Here is a 16,324-nt window from a genome sequence, read left to right as displayed (position 1 = left end):
ATGCAACAAGACTGTGGGTGGATGAGAAGACGATAGGTATTAAAGTCTGGGAGTTGTAGTTACATCTCCCTGACAGCAGATGGCAACAGTGCTATTAGAGGCAAAGAACAACTGATGGAGCTGAGTACACTAGCTTAGACAGAGTAAAAATATTGGAGATTTTTCTAGTTCAATACGTTCTGATTCTGGTCAATCTCTCTTTCAATTTTCTCCTCAGAGAAAATTGGATCTAAACATCATAGTGGGGAGATTACTATCAGGAACTTATAATATCTGTTCCGAATATATATACTTCATGGAAATGTAGACTTACAGATTAGCTTAGCACTTAATCACAGCCGATTTTAGACTTACAGATTAGAACAATAGTCTAGAACAGGGGCGTCCAAAGTCGGTCCTCGAGGGCCGGCATCCTACATGTTTTAGTTCTCTCCCTGGTGGTAGTAACAACCTTCTCAGCAAGTCAATGTTCTTCTTAGGCTTCTAACAAGCCATCATTTGATCCAGGTGCGTTAAACCAGGGAGAGAACTAAAACACGCAGGATGCCGGCCCTCCAGGACTGACTTTGGACACCCCTGGTCTAGAACTATCGCTTTAATAGTCAAGACTATTAAAGTGATGAAGAGAAAAAACTAAACTACACACTATGTCTACAGAGAATAAAAAAAGTTAAAGGCTCAAAATAAAAACTTTTTTTTTTAAATTACATGTGTTATTCTAGCAGCTCAGTTAGTTTACCTGAGTAAATAAAATGAAGTTTGGCATTGAGCGGTTTTGATTCTTACAGCTTAACAAAAGGCACTGTTGTCATTCATGTCATCATTTCAAACCACCCATGTGTCTCGTCGTCACAGTGTTCAGCAGCAGCTTTTCAACCACAGGGTTCCTAGTCTGGATGAAGCGCTGACAGGAGCTTCGCTGACAGGAGCTTCCTGAGCCCTTACAAGGTTTGTATTAACTTTCAACATAGTTCCTGGTTGTGACAGACAGATCCACAAGTCCCAGCACTTACAGTTTGATTTTGACATCATGCTGCAGCGCTTCCAACACTTTAAACACAGTATGGTGGAAAGAAAACATAAATAAATACAATAAGCTCTTAAATACGTTGCCTGAAAGAAAAAAAAATACTCAAAAGGAACTGAAAGCTATTTTCCTTCTGACAAGCAGCCTCCTTCACCTGAATATACATACAGGACAATCACAATCTAATAAAGTAAAGGTTTGGTTCAGCTTGGGCATCTTTAGCCCTCCTACTCACCAAACCTCACAGCTCACAGAAGTACAAAAAAAACAATAACAAAACATCTGCACCGCATTGGATCAGTTTGTGTTTTTCTACATCATTTGGTCGTAATCGGAGGAACAAACCCGACTTCTTAGCTGAACCTGCAGCTGATCAAAGGTAGGAGGAAGTAAGAGGGCTCAAGAGACACTTTTTGGGGAACAAAGCGAGTCATGTAACCGCTTGTTATCGTCCTTGCTCCCTTTAAATTTTCATATTTGTCAAAGGACAGCTAAACTGTTACTAAACGCAATAGTCACACATCCGCAAAACATCGTGGCGTACGGGGCGTAAAGTGCACCGAAGTAAAGTGGTAGAATGTGCGTGAGGGGAATGTGGGTTTCATCTCATCTTATGGTTCGCTCCCGGGCATGTTTGCAGAGAAAACGCTAAAGTTCCATTTTAAACAACATGAGCAGCAGGAGGCTGTTATGAGCTGCAAACGATGCAGAAAAATCCCAGGGTAATACTTCTTTTTTTTTTTACTACTGCGCAACAAACAATAGGCCATCGAGAAAAAACAACCAAGCAAAGGATAATTTGCTTAAAACAAAAAAGACCCTACGTCCCATCGTTGATGACCAAGACACACGCAGATGTACTCTTAACATCTCCCAGCTCGACACACACACGCACACACACTACAAATACAGCAGACTAGGCTCTATGGGCTTGGCGGTGATAAGCAGTGAGCTTCTTATGGGTGCAGTAAATAGGCACCGGCAGTCACACTGACCTTATTTTGTACGACTTCTTGTGTGCTTGTTTCTCATTGGTTAACAAAAAAAAAAAAAAAACGTCCTACTGGCGTTTCTTTCCAATTAAAGTCAGCTCAACTTTGATCCTTTATTATATTTGGTCTATGCATCCATTAACCCGAGTGTCACCGCTGTTTGTATGGAGAGTGTCAAAAGGTTCCAGCTCTGAAGTGAAGGCAGTTTGTTTCTTTTTTTTTTTTTCTGTGGCTGTTCTTGTTGTTCGCACCATATGAGGTGATGGTGGTTTCAAATGGGAGTAAAAAGGCGTGTGTGTGTGTGTCTGGAAGTGGTGAGTAGCACCAGAGGAGAAGGCAGAGACAAAGAGCAGTTTAAAGTGTCTCCTCAGTGCGTGTTGGAACCGTGGTGCTGCAAAGTGTAGGATGTTTAAATGAAGAATGAGAGAGAGGGAGAGAGAGACACACACAGAGGTTTAGGCTTTTGCCTCTGCGCAGGAGCTCCCGGTGAGGTGGCTGGCTTGGCAGGGCGTTTTCTGTTTCTCCCACTGGCACATGGCGTTGGCATAGCCCACGATCACTTTGTCCATCCAGGTGAGGGGCTGAGGGAAAAGCACGTCGCCCTCGAAGAAGCCCAGGTGGCCTCCGTGAAGCGTCAGGGCGAAGATCACGTTCGGCTTCTTTGCTAAAGGACGACACAGAGCAGACGTTAAGACCTCTACGTGTTTCATCACCGCCATCGGGGATGATTCTGTATCTGTGACTGAAAGCGCGGCCATGTTTTGCCCTGTGTTCAGCTTGAGTTGTATTCCAGAACAGCCAGCGCACGTTTTGTCTTGAAGCAATTTTTAAAATAAGCCAGCTAAGAAGGTTTGCCTTTGACTAACAGGTCTCGCAGGCTGTCAATTTCAGATGTTCGTTTGGTTTTCACAATACACCACTGGACACACCTCTACCTGTCCTCCATCTTCAACAAACAAATGGATCAAGTGTTGTGTTGTTGTGCAGACTTCTGTAGAAAAGTTTTTTGTTTTTTTTTAAACAAGAGCAGGGTGTTGTTTTTTGACATTACTAAATCAAGTTTATTGAAGTCATTTGATAGTAAATTAAAAAAAAATTACTAAGCAAATGAATACAAGTACACAGAAAGGTTAGGCTACTCTACAACTAAAAATTTAAAATAGAATAAATGATGTTTTACAGCCTTTTCTTTTTAACCATCTTAAAGTAATGAAGTTAAATCTGGAATTATGAACTCGGACTAGACTCTTTTCTCTAAACAACTGTGACGCCTTTCACAATGTCCATGGATATTAGTGCTTCACTGGTTTGAGCTGTTGGGAAATCTCTGCAGCTGAAATTAAGTACGTCTCGTTTTTTTATTCATTTTATTTAGTATTTTCGGCAAATTATTATAATTAGCTTATTATTTTTGCCAAATGTTATTTTCTTTTTTGTTTTATCATTTATCTGACTGCGATGTTGTGATTGCTGTAAAGCACTCTGGTCAGCTGAGGTTGCTGTAAAATGTGCTACATAAATAAACTTTGACTTGACTTGACAATTTCCACTGCATAATCGTAGAGAGTCGTGGAGTGGGTGTGCAAATCTTTTCTCCACATTTTACTCACGATTTTAAGGTCACTACAGTAATGAAGCAACCAAATATGAGGAAACATTTCAAGCCTCATTTAGGCTTTACAGTCTATGTCTTCTCACAACATGTTCTAAAAAAACACATCAACCTCACACTACAAAAAAAAAGCAGTAGGAAGAGAGGTTAAAATAACCTAATGGCATCCGCAGGAAAATGTCCTCTTCTGCATAAGGCTTAGACAGAAACTCTGTCATGAATAATCCCATTGTAAGACTAGTATTTTAAATGGAAGACATCTTAAAAGTACATGCTTCTTACATAGAAGTTTGTGTGTTTGTCTTCAGTGACTAAGACTGAATCCATCAGGGTTATTCTCGCTGTGTTCACAATTTGGGGTAAATGATGCAAATGTTAGTAGCAGGTTGCTCTACATAACGAGAGAGTTTCTCCTGAGGTGGTTATTTTGATTTTGTTACATTCTAGCCAAACAGTGTATTGATGCTGGCCTTATATGTTCAGACATAAGTATCCCTTATGCACACTCTGAAAGAAGCATTTATCTCCTCCTGCTAGTTGCAGAGTGATGCAGCTGTTGACAACCGGCCAGAGTGGTCTCATGAAAAGACCTGGCCCGGTTTTCTTTCACTCTCCTGTCCTTATCTGGGTTAGTGGGGTAGCGTGCTGTGGATGAATAGTGATTAAGATCCCACTGGGCTTTCACCACTCAACATGACAGCTGCTGAGCGACTCGTGGACAAACGCACGCTCTCGCCCAGACCTTCGACACACCAGGCGCCGCGTGACAGGTGGGAACAACATGCTGTGGAGGACAGCTCACAGTTTTAAAAAAAGAAGAACTGAACATGTGGGCATGTCGTTCCCGGCACAGCAGTCTGGTTTAGTTATTATTTCAGCAACACTTTGGAGGCATTCGGTACAAGCCTAAAATACGAACAGAACCTGACAAATGAAGGATTGAATTCAGCGAGTATTGCTTGACAGGCTGTAATCCTGTTTACTGCGACATGGACTAAACTGTTATTAAAGATTTCTAATCCAAGCTGGCTGTGGCGCCAGCAGAGCAGGAGTATTTCTGGCCAACCTCTTCCCGCTAGCTATGAGTCAGTGACACTTTCACATCTATGGGCAAACACCAGATATTCCACTCGCCTCGGAGTTTAAAGAGCAACTCCTCTCAGTATATGCAGGAGTCTACGTCAGGACTCCTGCATAGAGAATTTTCCATTTCTAACATTATCAAGAATTTGGTAATGGTAAATATAGAACAGACTAAACAAAAAGAAAGTTGATGGAAAGTACAGCCAGACAGAGACTGATGTGTAGTGAAGAATGACTACACATCAGAAACCATTACTTAGACTGGATGCTCCACCCCGGCCCTCCCAACAAATGTGGAGCTGCAAAGATGTTTCTCTAAAAACCTATTTAAGGAATCAACAGCAGCCATCAGTCAGACAGGTCCAACACGTCTTTGAATTTAAAATGGCTTGAGGACAAAATTATGTCACGCTTTGCGACTTCTCTGTTGTTCACCTTCATACTGCTGCGATTTGTTCGTCTGGAGCTACCAAATAAACCTCAGCACGCCGCTGCAAAACTAGAGGAGGGTCTAATTTATACTTGGAAATGAAAATAATTTGCAGATAATTAGTTATCTGCAAATTACATTGGCAATTTTCCACATTATCAATGTAATTGAGACCAATTATAGAAGATATATTTACTTGACTGGATGGTTTGAAGCAGTTTCAAACAATCAGTTTCATAATCTAAAGTACAAGTAAAACCAACAAGTTCTGAGCAGGTTTGAGTTCTCAGTCGACGCTTTACTGACGGAGAAACATTTTGAACGATTATTTAAAAAAAATGTTTTAAGCATCCATTATGTTTGTTGGTTTTAAAATACTTAAGAAAGCCTTTAACTGCACTATTTAGCCAAAAGTATTCACTTATCTGCATTTACACACACATGAACTTGAGTGATGTCCCATTTCTAATTCATATTGTGGAACATGATGTTGGCCAAACAACTCTTCTAAGGCGGCTTTTCACAAAGTTTAGTACCGAATTTAAGTGACAGTGATGTTGGATGAGAACGATTGTCTCAGTCTCTACTTTAATTCATCATAAAGGTGTTTTTAAAATCAGTTTAAGGTGTGGACTCAACCCAATAGATTCAGAACATCTGTGGTCGTTCATCCATGTCTTCATGGACTTTAGCATAAGTTATAGTAGACAATAGTTAGCTGAAAGTCACCTGCTAATGTGCGAGGGATGGCAAGCAGTGAGTCATGAACCAGGGGATCGTCTGCAGCGTTTACCAGCAGCAGTGGCACATCCACCTGTAGGTCATAGCACAAATTTCCACACATAAAACACAAATACAAAAACAGAAAGAAGGGGAAAAAAAACAGGGAATTACTGGAGCGGTTCTTACATTGTGGATATAATGTACACAGCTCTCCTTTTCATAGTACTCTTTGAGAGAGCTGTAGCCGTGGAACTTTCTGTTGAAACACGAAAAGAGACGAGCGTCACAACAAGACACCCAGTAACGTCCCTGAACAGGAAGTAAGCAAACGCTAAGCTGTTAGACGTACCTCATGATGTTGTCGTCAATCTGCGTGAGGGATGTTGCTATGTACAGTCGATTGAGATCTGCGTCAAACTTTTTCAGTAAGCTTTCCCCAAACAGACTGTGCCTGTAGTTTAAAAGGTGAAAAAAAATTTAATTGCGAGTCAAGACGGATATATTTTGTACTTCTACTTACTATCAAGTTTATAAATCACATCCACTAGGAATTGGCATTATTATAACAAGTTGTATCCAAAAGGTTTAACCAGAGTTTTAAAAAGGCACAAACCTTAAATAGTTAATGTCAAATCAACAACACATTTTGCCTAGATTACCAGCAAATAACTTTTCAGTACAGAGGAAAGTCAATATACTGCAGCTATCGCACCTGTGTGACAGGATAATTTTCTTCATGTTGTCTGCCATGAGGAAATTGTAGAACCGTCTGAACTGATCCCACTGTAGGAATGTTTCCTGAGCCCTAAGAGAAAAATGAGATATATGCAGCAATTAGGTCTGAAGAGGCATTGAAAAATAATAAACATAAACGTCCTAAGACATGAGCACACAAAGAACAAATACCCAGCGTCCTCAGTGCAAATTCACAGTGCATGTTTGATAACACTAAACTCATCCACACTAAAAGCAGCTGAAACTGCAGAGCATGAACCGTTCCGGTTCTCTGGTGAGCATGGTCGACCACAGAAACAGTTCTTCAAGTGAAGAAACGTGTCAGAGATGAACTTCAGAATGAAACAATGCACCAATTATGATGATGGTAGATCATCATCGTCATGATGATCTACCATCATCATGACGATGATGGTAGATCTGACAGATTAAACAGCTGACCACATGCCTGCACATGTGATTATATTATGCAAGCTTCTGTGTTATTCTTGAAATCATCCTGAACCCGGGAATGTGGAAGTTCTGGTGTTGCAAAATGGCTTTGATGAAACAACTCATTTAAATCAGCAGACAAGAGGACCGAAACCCACCTGAGAGCGCTGTAGCCCTGACAGACGCTCACGCAGCACAGCACTCGCTCCTGGTTCACCCTGTTCTCACCCAGGAACTTGCAAACGATGTTCCCACCCAGGCTGAAGCCCACGACGATCAGCTGGGTCTGAGGATATGCCCTCTTAATGTAGCCAACCATTGCTGCAAACTCCCAAGTGCACCCTGGAAGAGAGCGACTATAGAGTTACTGATCAATAAATGCAGCCGCGCTTCAGCGGCAAACCACATTATTTCCTGCTCAGCACTTCTAGCTCAAGGTGCCCTTAGCTCAAGGTACCACACTTGTATTCTTATAGGTTCTCTGAACAGATATATTTAATTTATATTCCTGCACTTGCAGGAAACCATTTATTTCTCCACATGCTGCTGTCGAGTTACACGTTTTAGCTTCAAATAATGATCCACTGATGGTATGAAGTGCAGCACATCTCTAAATCAGAACAATTATTTGATATTAAAAAGGACCAACAATAACAAAGCACTGTTATTGTTCTTCTGAATTTAATTTCTAGCCCAAAATAAGAGGAGTGATTCTGATTCCTCTCAGGGTTTAACGTCACAAATAAGCAGAACGCAAGAAGCTCTTCGTTCTCACCGTAAGTGAACATGCGTGGAGACGTGAGCTCGATGTTGGGAAGAGCACCCAGGTGGTTCAGCACGGCACACCTGTATCCGTCTTTCTGGGCGTAATCCACGAAGGTCCGGATGTAGTGCTTCTCGCTATGGTTACCGATACCAGGACATATCACCATGGTGATGTCATCTGGTGAAACGGGGTAGACGGGTCGAAGAAAGATATGTGCAAGTGAGAGAAATGCAAGCAATGGAAAGAAAGGAGAGCGTGCCGCTCTCCAAGCAAAAGGTCATCACTGTAAATCAGCAGAGCAAAACTCTGCAGCCAGTCCAAATGTATGGTTGGACTGTTGGTCTGTCAAATACAGCTTTTGTTTCAAATGACTACAACATTTAGACCAAATGAAGAAGAAGAAACTTTCACAAATACCAAGCAGTATCTGAGAAATCTCAGAAAATTGACGTGGTTCACGTGAATCCCTCAAAGAAACAAAGCCACCATCAACACGGCCTTCATCAAGGTGAGATTACGTTGGATCTAAAGATCAATAACACTCAAAACCCTGACGGAAAATCCAATCTGGATGAGTGGGTTCTGATAAGATAAGTTTATCTCGTTGTTCGTGGTATCACACGTCAAGATCGTTTTGTTTTCTTCTTCTTAAATGGAGTCTACAAGTTATCCACAACACAATACTTTATAACATTTCCTCAACCCAAGTCTTTGTCCCAGTTGGGCTGACCACTCTATTTGTAATTAAGGAGTAACTTTGAAAGGAACAACAAAACGGGGTAAACCTCAGGAAGATCAGTGCAGGAGCGCTCCTTCGTCCAGGATAGACAAACACTCAATAGGTGTGGCATGAAAAAACTAGACAGAAGTAGCAGCAGTAGAATTACAGTTTAAACAGATGTGATTACAGTTCATTGACATGAGGTAAAATTTCTGAGCTTTTCTCGCATCATTGTCATGTGCCATTATCAAATGAGCTTAAAATTAGGGGTGCACCGATAAATCTACCATGATTACATTAATGTTGGGTAATTGGTCGATATTTACAAGAGAAATCAATCTTATTTATCTTTGCACCCCACTGTTATCAACTTTGTGACTTTGTTGTTATGTTTAGTGACTTTTCAGACAAAAAAAAAAAAAAAAAGAGGATTGGCCAAAAGCAAAATTGGCAGTTCTGCCTTTTTAAAGACTGATTGGCCAGAAAACTGCAATCGGTGCACCCCAAATTATAATCAAGAGAAAGTAGATGATTCTGGCACTGTTTAATTTGAAATAAATCATTCATTCATGGAGCATGCAAGAAAATATGTTGGTAATATGTTGGAATCTGAGTCAGGAGATTTCTAAATCGCAATTTTCTAAATAATAAACAAAAAAGAGAAAGTAAAAGCTGCTGAAGTTTGACCTGAGGAGAGCTGTTCACGCTTTCCGTGACTGAACTAAGGCAATTTATATCAGGATTAGGGCTGTCGCAATGAACAATAAATCAATTAAATGCATGATGAATTAAAACAAGCTCAATAATTTCCATTGCTTTGGTCTCAACCAGCCCTTTTGTGAAGGACAGTCTTTGTAAATCTTTACAAAGATTTCAAGTATTGATTTGAACTGTTGTAGTTTTTGGATATTTAAAAGGTCTCCAGTGTCAAATGTTAATTAGAATTTAAAGTTTATTGATCTTTGAGAATCTGGTGTTCTTGCATTATTATGCCATTACCATTATATTACTTGAAAATGGTCTCAAAACAAACTTTTTTTAATCACAAAAAATAATCGTTTTCACAATAACTTCTTGCACAATTCATCGTCCAGAAAAAATGCGTTACCGTGACAGGCCTAATCAGGAACACCTCTGATCTGCAGCTGCAACGAGTGTTTGCTTGTGATAATCTTTGCTAAGGGAGGATAAACTATTTATTATATCCAAAGGTTGACTTGGTAGCATCAACCCTTTGGTTGTGTTCAGCACTTGAACGTCATAATCAGTATTTTTTATTAACACTGTATTTGTCTGTAATTGAGAAAAAAAATTAGGAAAAAAAATCATATTATATCTTGAATTATTATAGAAAATCCCACCCAAACTAATTCAAGAGTTCACCTAACTTTTCTTGCCAAATATCCAAAAATAATAATAATAATAATAAAAAAATAAATAAATAACAAAAATCCTATTTCCTAAAATCAGATCTTGATAATAATGCATCACCTCCTGTTTGATGGTCCCCCAGGGGCTCAAAGAGGTCAAAGGTTGCCGTGGCTCCATCCTGCATGGGCAAATACTTCCTGATTCCACAAGGGTGAGGCGAGCTCACCCGACCCAGTTTACCATACAGCGCCGTTTGGAGGTGACCGCTCTTACCCCACAGCAATGGCGGGATGTACCTGAAAAAAAAAACAACAGTGGAGAATTTAATCTGATACGGAAACATGAGCTCCCCTTAATGTGCTGCAAATGAAGCAAGAAGACAGCATGCTGGGTAATGACAGACATGAACCTCAAAAAAGATCCCAAGTCATTTTCCTATTGCAGAGTCTTACAGGCAGCTGTTGATGCCGATCATCCATGTTTCATGTTAGTTTGTTGCCATGTTATGCTATGTTGCGTTTGGCATGCTAAAGGGGAACTTTCATAGGCGTTACTGTGGCAGTGAAACACTTACATAATACTCCTTTTAGCATTTTGCGTATATTCATAAATCACCATTTTACTCAAACTTCAAAAATTATTTCAGTTTTCACATTCAGTCCTTAAAGATGCTTCTTTTAGCTACAAAATCCCTGTTCACTTTAGCATACAACTCAATAAATTTAAGTAAAATTTTAGGATTTATATCAGTATTTAAAGTTAAGATTTTAAAAAAATGGAACTCAGAGTATATATATTTATTATACACTTTATTTAGTGATATATTTCAAATGAATTTACCCCAAATTGTTGAATAGAACTTGCTTCAGTTTAATTTTCTACCACATTTTTGTTCTTCCACTCGACTTTCAGTCACTGACCACATGATGTATGTTTGTCGTCAGCCTTTTCCATGGTGGAGCAGACCGTTGCATAACCTAAGGTTTCCTCTAATGTTATTTTAAAGGACACACAATCCTGGTGTAATTAATTGGTTTTATGTGATGCTGTAGTTGAGAAATTGTATTTGGAGTTTCCATTAGCTATAAGCCAAAATTCATCAAATTAAGTAGGAAAAAAAACACTTGAACTATATCCCTGTGATGTTAGTGTAGCTATACATGTCACGTATTAATTATCTGATGTAAAACCATTCATCTAACAGTTCCTTAATGTCTCAAAAAGTTTAATCAAAGACAGATTAATTTCCGTTTGGAAACAATTACTTGCAGACAATCCGCTACAAGAGTCAAAAGCGCTCTGTTCTCATTTAATCTGTGAGAAAATGTCCATAACACATGCTCTGAATGTCACAGAGGCCAGTTAGCCACCTGAGAGGCGATGAGACGAGGCATAGAGTTACAGTACTGTGAAGGTAAAGCGGCGCTGCACTTTAGTCAAAATGCACACAGCATATCCACCATAACTCAGGTGGCTGCATGGCGTGAAGGGTTCGGTAAGATCAGCAGTTACACAAGCCCTTCCACCTTGTGCTTGTTCATCTCTGACTGTCACAATAACTCAGCCCAGAAAAGATGTTGCATAAGAGTGTTGTCAAAGACAGGACCACTCCCAGTCTGGTGATAACGTAATTACTGCCACTGATTCTCTCCAACTGCAGTTAAATATTATCTTCACTTTCCGGGAGATTCTGAGCTAGACTGTGGACGGATGGACGGATGACCTCGTTTGTCCTCCCGTAGACGGAGAGATGTGCAGTCAGATTAGCAGAGATTATCCGTAGAATACAATCTGTGTGGAATGTGGAAATAACACAGAATATGAACCCGTTGTGACTCGAGCTGCCCAGATTAAAATGTTATTTTTCAGTTCAGAGGCCATGGGAAGGACTGACTGAATCAGTCCGTTTCGATGTATGTGCCTCCTAGAACTGAACGAGTCACCTTCACATACAGCGAATGAGCCAGCGTCCTTCACAGCTGTTAGGTAACATATATGTCACTGCGGTTTTAGGAGACAAACATCTGAAGCTCTGAAGTAAGAGGCAAACTTCTCCAATTTAGTAAAAACAAAAGAAAAAGAGAAACATCAAAGAGGAAAGACTTGAATTACAGAAAAAAAAAAGGAAATTTACCTTCAATAACATTCAGGTAATATTAGGAAAAAAAGCAACTGCGATATTGTAGTATAAATCTACTACCATGATGTGTTTTGTGATTACGTGTGTTTTAATACCGCCTCTCTTACGTTTCCACTATGATTTCACAAACACTTTCCATGAGCTTAAGGAAATTCAATTCAGCTGTATATCAGGTATGGGCATCAAGGTCAGTGAGAGTCTATCCAGTTGGCCAAATATATTATTTATTTGCAAGGAGAGCGTTAATTAATGTTACTTGAAATATTATATCCCACTAAATATTGCATTTGTGCTCCTGTACACACTGATGTTGCAATGATGACTATATTGTGAAACTAGTAAACATGATTCCTCTATAAGGAACTGAGAAGTTTATTTCTTTTTTTTTTTTAATTCAACAACTTGTAGGTGCACTTTTAGCTGCATTAGAGTACATTTTTGCTTTAATGTCAAAGACAAAACCATCTGCAAAATTGCTGATATCCCCTAATTCAAATAAAGTATTCCTCACTGTGAGGCATAAGACAAAACAAATATTCCTTAAAGTTCTCAGGATAAGCTCATAGCAGTTAATAAGATAAATATTTATGTTGCGTGTCTGGATAAATACATTCTCAAACAGAGGCAAACAAAAATCCCGATGACTCTGTTAACCTTACATCACCCCTTCATTCCTTTCTCTCTGGGGAATCGATATGTTACACAACAACGCGGACAGGCATTATGAGACAGAAACGGGACTTTGTAAAATAAACCAGAAGGACAAGTTGCAGGATTTTCGCAAACTCTCTGTACACACGACCCACAGACTGCGTTTCAGGCAAAATATGGCCATTCAGGAGGCAATGATAACAGACTGGACTCAAGTGTAAACAATGCTGATGCCTTATGACTCACTGACCCTGCAGCAGAACAGCAAAGAGCTGAGCAACAGCCGGTTATATAAGCAGGTACTCCTCTGTGCTTAAAGAGGATCCCCTTGTTGATGCCAAAGTTCCCACCGAGCTTTACAAAAGCAGGGCAAATGCAGATGGAATAAGATAGGCGGAGAAATTTTGTTTTATTTCAACAATGGAAAGTTGAGCTTTTAATAAATTCCAGGTCTGCTGGAAGAGCAGAAACATTTCCTCCGACCAACATGTGGCATCAGATAAGCTTAGTTTGTCATAAAATGTAAATGTCTACACAGTGCGCTGAGCTGGTCTATTCATAAATCCAATATACTACCAGGATAAACCCAAAAACATGGCCTAATGTTTAAATAACCCTGGAGCAACATCTCTGGTGCAGTCGGGCAGCACAGACGGTCGGAACAGGCGCCACGCAAAGTGCTACCTACACCACACCGCCAGATGGCCGAAAAGCAGCACCGTTTCCCTGGAAACGCCCACATTGACCGACTCAAAACACTCACTCTTTGGACAGCTGAGAGCAGGACTTGAGCAGGAAGCGGTTGAGTGCCGTGTCCTGGTAGGTGAGGTCTGGCGCCGCGGTGGGACTCTTCAGATTCAAGCAGCGGACGATGATGTAGAGCACCGTGGCAACAGCCGCCATCTTCATGCCGTCAAACATGGCCGGCATCTCCGGGGAGATGGTGTGCAGGTCCGACTCGTGGGCGCTCATGATTACGCTGAAAAACCAAAACGGAGGCATGTATGACGTTTATCATTCTCTGTAGCATAAAATCCAGCAAGAAGATAATTTACGTAGATGGTAAATGATCTTCTAGTGAGGCTGGAGATTCTAGTGAATCAATTAGAGATAAGCAAAGAAATCAATGAAACATGTGTTAATTATCTCCGACTAACCTTGATTGAAGTGCTTGTGCCGGTCAGGAAAAGATCTACAAGAAAACACAGTGAGGGTATCTCAATAAAATAAGATTTATTAATCAACTATGATTACGTTAATCTCCAGCAAAATGTCAACTAGTCACCTAGAAGACAAAGGAGCTGGCTCTACTTGGGAAAAAAAAAACAAAACATGCAGCACAAAGACGGAAGACTGACACCAATGTCATGTGTGGTTTACCTTAATATATGTTCAAAGTACAAACAGTCATCTGGGCTATTTATACTAAAGAAAACAACAGGAACTGCAAAAGGTACAAAAGTACCACAGAAGAGAAGGAAGTTGTGGTACAGCACGCAAACCAGCGACAGGAACTGACAGTCACTATCATTGTTGCTCAAAATAATTTAGTAAGAGGACAAAAAAATTCAGTGCTGAAAAAAAATACGGTACTTTACTTACAGTTTACACTAAAATTTCTCTCTGGTGAAATTTGACTTGCAGGTTGAAAAAGTCTGAAGAGTCAACGTCCCTTCAACTCACAGTGATGCAGTCAAACCTAGGAAGCAAACTCATTTCAATTATGCTTTAATTACAAAAAAGAAATAAATAACTCCTATACAAAAGCAAGAAACGCCAATGCTCATTCTGATTTTTGATCCATTTAATGGTATTTAATTTGTGCCTTTTTGGGCAGCAACATCAGCTTAAACCTAATTTCTTACATACAAGACCTCACATAACCTTAGTCAGCCTCAGTCTCGTAGAGGTAATGGGTTTACACTCAGCTCTAAACACTGCTGGGGCCAGAATTATCCACAGGGATACAAAATTAGTTTCATTAAATAACCAAATGAAAACCTAAACTAAGAAACTGCTTTACAGTTTATTTCCATTTTTTTCTTTCAGTTGCAATAATTCAGGTACATTCAAATTCATTACCACAGTGATTTCCTTACTTGATACCTTTTTTTTATTTAAGGATAATATTATCTATAATATGATTTATCTGTAATATAGTGGCAACAGTAAGCACCTGAATGTTTTATTTTTAAATCTCGATTTTTGAAAGTATGTCTGTTCTGAATCAATTTCAATTACATTTAACGCAGCTACAATGCGTCAAAATGCAACAATCACTCAGACGCACTCTGATCGGTAATCAGCAGATTAAATACTGAAAAGATGTATAGATTTTTTATTCCTTAAAAGGGAATCTCAACTAGACCTCCCACTATTTCTGATCATTAAAGGCATTAACCCACTGAACTTTTTATTATTTATTTGAATTTGTTGAAACAGAAATGGGAAGGAGTTTGCGATTCCCTCACTGATTCCTTAATTTTCTGTTATACTGAAAACTACAACCTTTCTCTAAGGACCTGCAGAAAATATTTTTCACCCATTATAGATTATATTCCTTAAAATTTTAAGAACAAAAGTTAGACCTCAGGGAACACCAGAAACCAGTGCTGGCCAGTAAAGGTCAAACTGGAGCAAGCATTATCAGCTTGTTGTAATATTGCCGTAATTCTATATTGATAATAAATCAATCTTGATTTTCATGGCTTATTTGTTATTATGCTTTCTATTTGTATTATGCCATACACCATTTATGATTAGTTTGACATTCCAATTAATCAATAAATATTTAAGAATAGAGGAACAGCTAGATAAAAATTGAAGAAGTATTTGAATGGGTGAAGAGGGGGAGCAGCTTTCCAGGATAATAAAACACAAATAAATTAATAAAAAACAAGAACAAGTGGTGTGGGTTATAAAGTTTAATGAGTCGTAAATTGCAATTTGTATCAGCTTCAGAGAAGCTGCTCTTTGCTCAGCTCTTCCTCTTTTGTCACGACTCTGACAGGGGGATCACCCAGTAAGTTTCCCATTAATCATACACACACAACGGCAGATGTGTTAGAAACCTAACAAAACTGCAAACCAGTAATTTGTTGAAAACGAGTAAGTCTAGATGCACCTTCAAGCCATGCTGCTGGGGGAGAAAAAAATGGAAAGAACCGTGTTAGCTTCCCACCCACCCACACCAAGTATTTTTCCCGTAGCAACTTCACACCCTTAGTGACCGCGGCCCAATCCACTCTACATTTCCTTAAACCGTATTTTTAACGTGTGCACTGCCAGCAAGTAAGTAACGGTACGAGTCCCAACTATTATTAAGTTTTATAATGAAAGGTTAAACACAGCAGCCTCACTTAGCAGTCCACCAGGAGCAAAAGCATCCTCAGTTTCACTCACCTCCGCTGGGGAAAAATGGGTTAAATCCTCGCTGCTTATGGCGGCACGCTGTTAAACCGTTCTTGGCCTTCTTATATGCTTGTGGTGTCTGAAGCATAGGAGTCTGATGCGTACCATGCCCACTGGTGAAAGGAGGAAAAAAAAGGTAAAAGAAAAACGGGTCTAGACACACCAACTGAAGAAGTGTAACACCACAGCTCTGACAGCCCACTTCCTAGAACAATCCGGTCATTTGCATA

At 39.7% G+C, this 16,324-nt stretch overlaps 2 protein-coding genes across 3 annotated transcripts in view; one reads left to right on the top strand and one right to left on the bottom strand.

Moving 5' to 3' along the window:
- The window catches only part of slc39a1 (solute carrier family 39 member 1), a 23,399-nt gene extending 19,469 nt beyond the window's left edge, over positions 1 to 3,930 (top strand). Inside the window, exon 7 of the transcript XR_001663606.1 lies at positions 3,918 to 3,930. The gene's annotated coding sequence lies outside the window, so the exon portion shown is untranslated. The remainder of the gene's footprint in view (positions 1 to 3,917) is intronic.
- LOC103146168 (abhydrolase domain-containing protein 2-A-like) lies at positions 1,757 to 16,324 on the bottom strand. Of its 2 annotated transcripts, XM_007563955.2 has the most exons (12): positions 16,086 to 16,324; positions 14,286 to 14,382; positions 13,841 to 13,875; positions 13,447 to 13,662; positions 10,013 to 10,188; positions 7,810 to 7,977; positions 7,193 to 7,376; positions 6,580 to 6,672; positions 6,217 to 6,318; positions 6,054 to 6,123; positions 5,874 to 5,958; positions 1,757 to 2,683 (listed from the first exon to the last, which is right to left on the bottom strand). In XM_007563955.2, the coding sequence occupies exons 4-12, from the start codon at positions 13,653 to 13,655 to the stop codon at positions 2,475 to 2,477; spliced, it is 1,296 nt and encodes a 431-aa protein (XP_007564017.1). In that variant the 5' UTR covers positions 13,656 to 13,662; positions 13,841 to 13,875; positions 14,286 to 14,382; positions 16,086 to 16,324; the 3' UTR covers positions 1,757 to 2,474. The 2 variants fall into 2 exon arrangements, with proteins under 2 accessions (XP_007564017.1, XP_016532797.1); XM_016677311.1 differs by lacking the exon at positions 14,286 to 14,382.

This window comes from Poecilia formosa, unplaced genomic scaffold (genome assembly GCF_000485575.1).
Source record: "Poecilia formosa unplaced genomic scaffold, Poecilia_formosa-5.1.2 Scaffold153, whole genome shotgun sequence".
Taxonomy (NCBI): Eukaryota; Metazoa; Chordata; class Actinopteri; order Cyprinodontiformes; family Poeciliidae; genus Poecilia; species Poecilia formosa.
The sequence above is the reverse complement of the archived record's forward strand: the minus strand, read 5'-3'. Positions and strand labels throughout refer to the sequence as shown.

Bases quoted from the DNA above. Each gene is read 5' to 3' on its own strand.
- LOC103146168 (XM_007563955.2), bottom strand. From the start codon at position 13,655: ATGAGCGCCCACGAGTCGGACCTGCACACCATCTCCCCGGAGATGCCG. The intron at 10,189-13,446 runs GTGAGTGTTTTG...TTTTTTTTTCAG, and splicing joins TGCTCTCAGCTGTCCAAAGA to GTACATCCCGCCATTGCTGT. The intron at 6,124-6,216 runs GTACGTCTAACA...GTGTTTCAACAG, and splicing joins ATTGACGACAACATCATGAG to AAAGTTCCACGGCTACAGCT.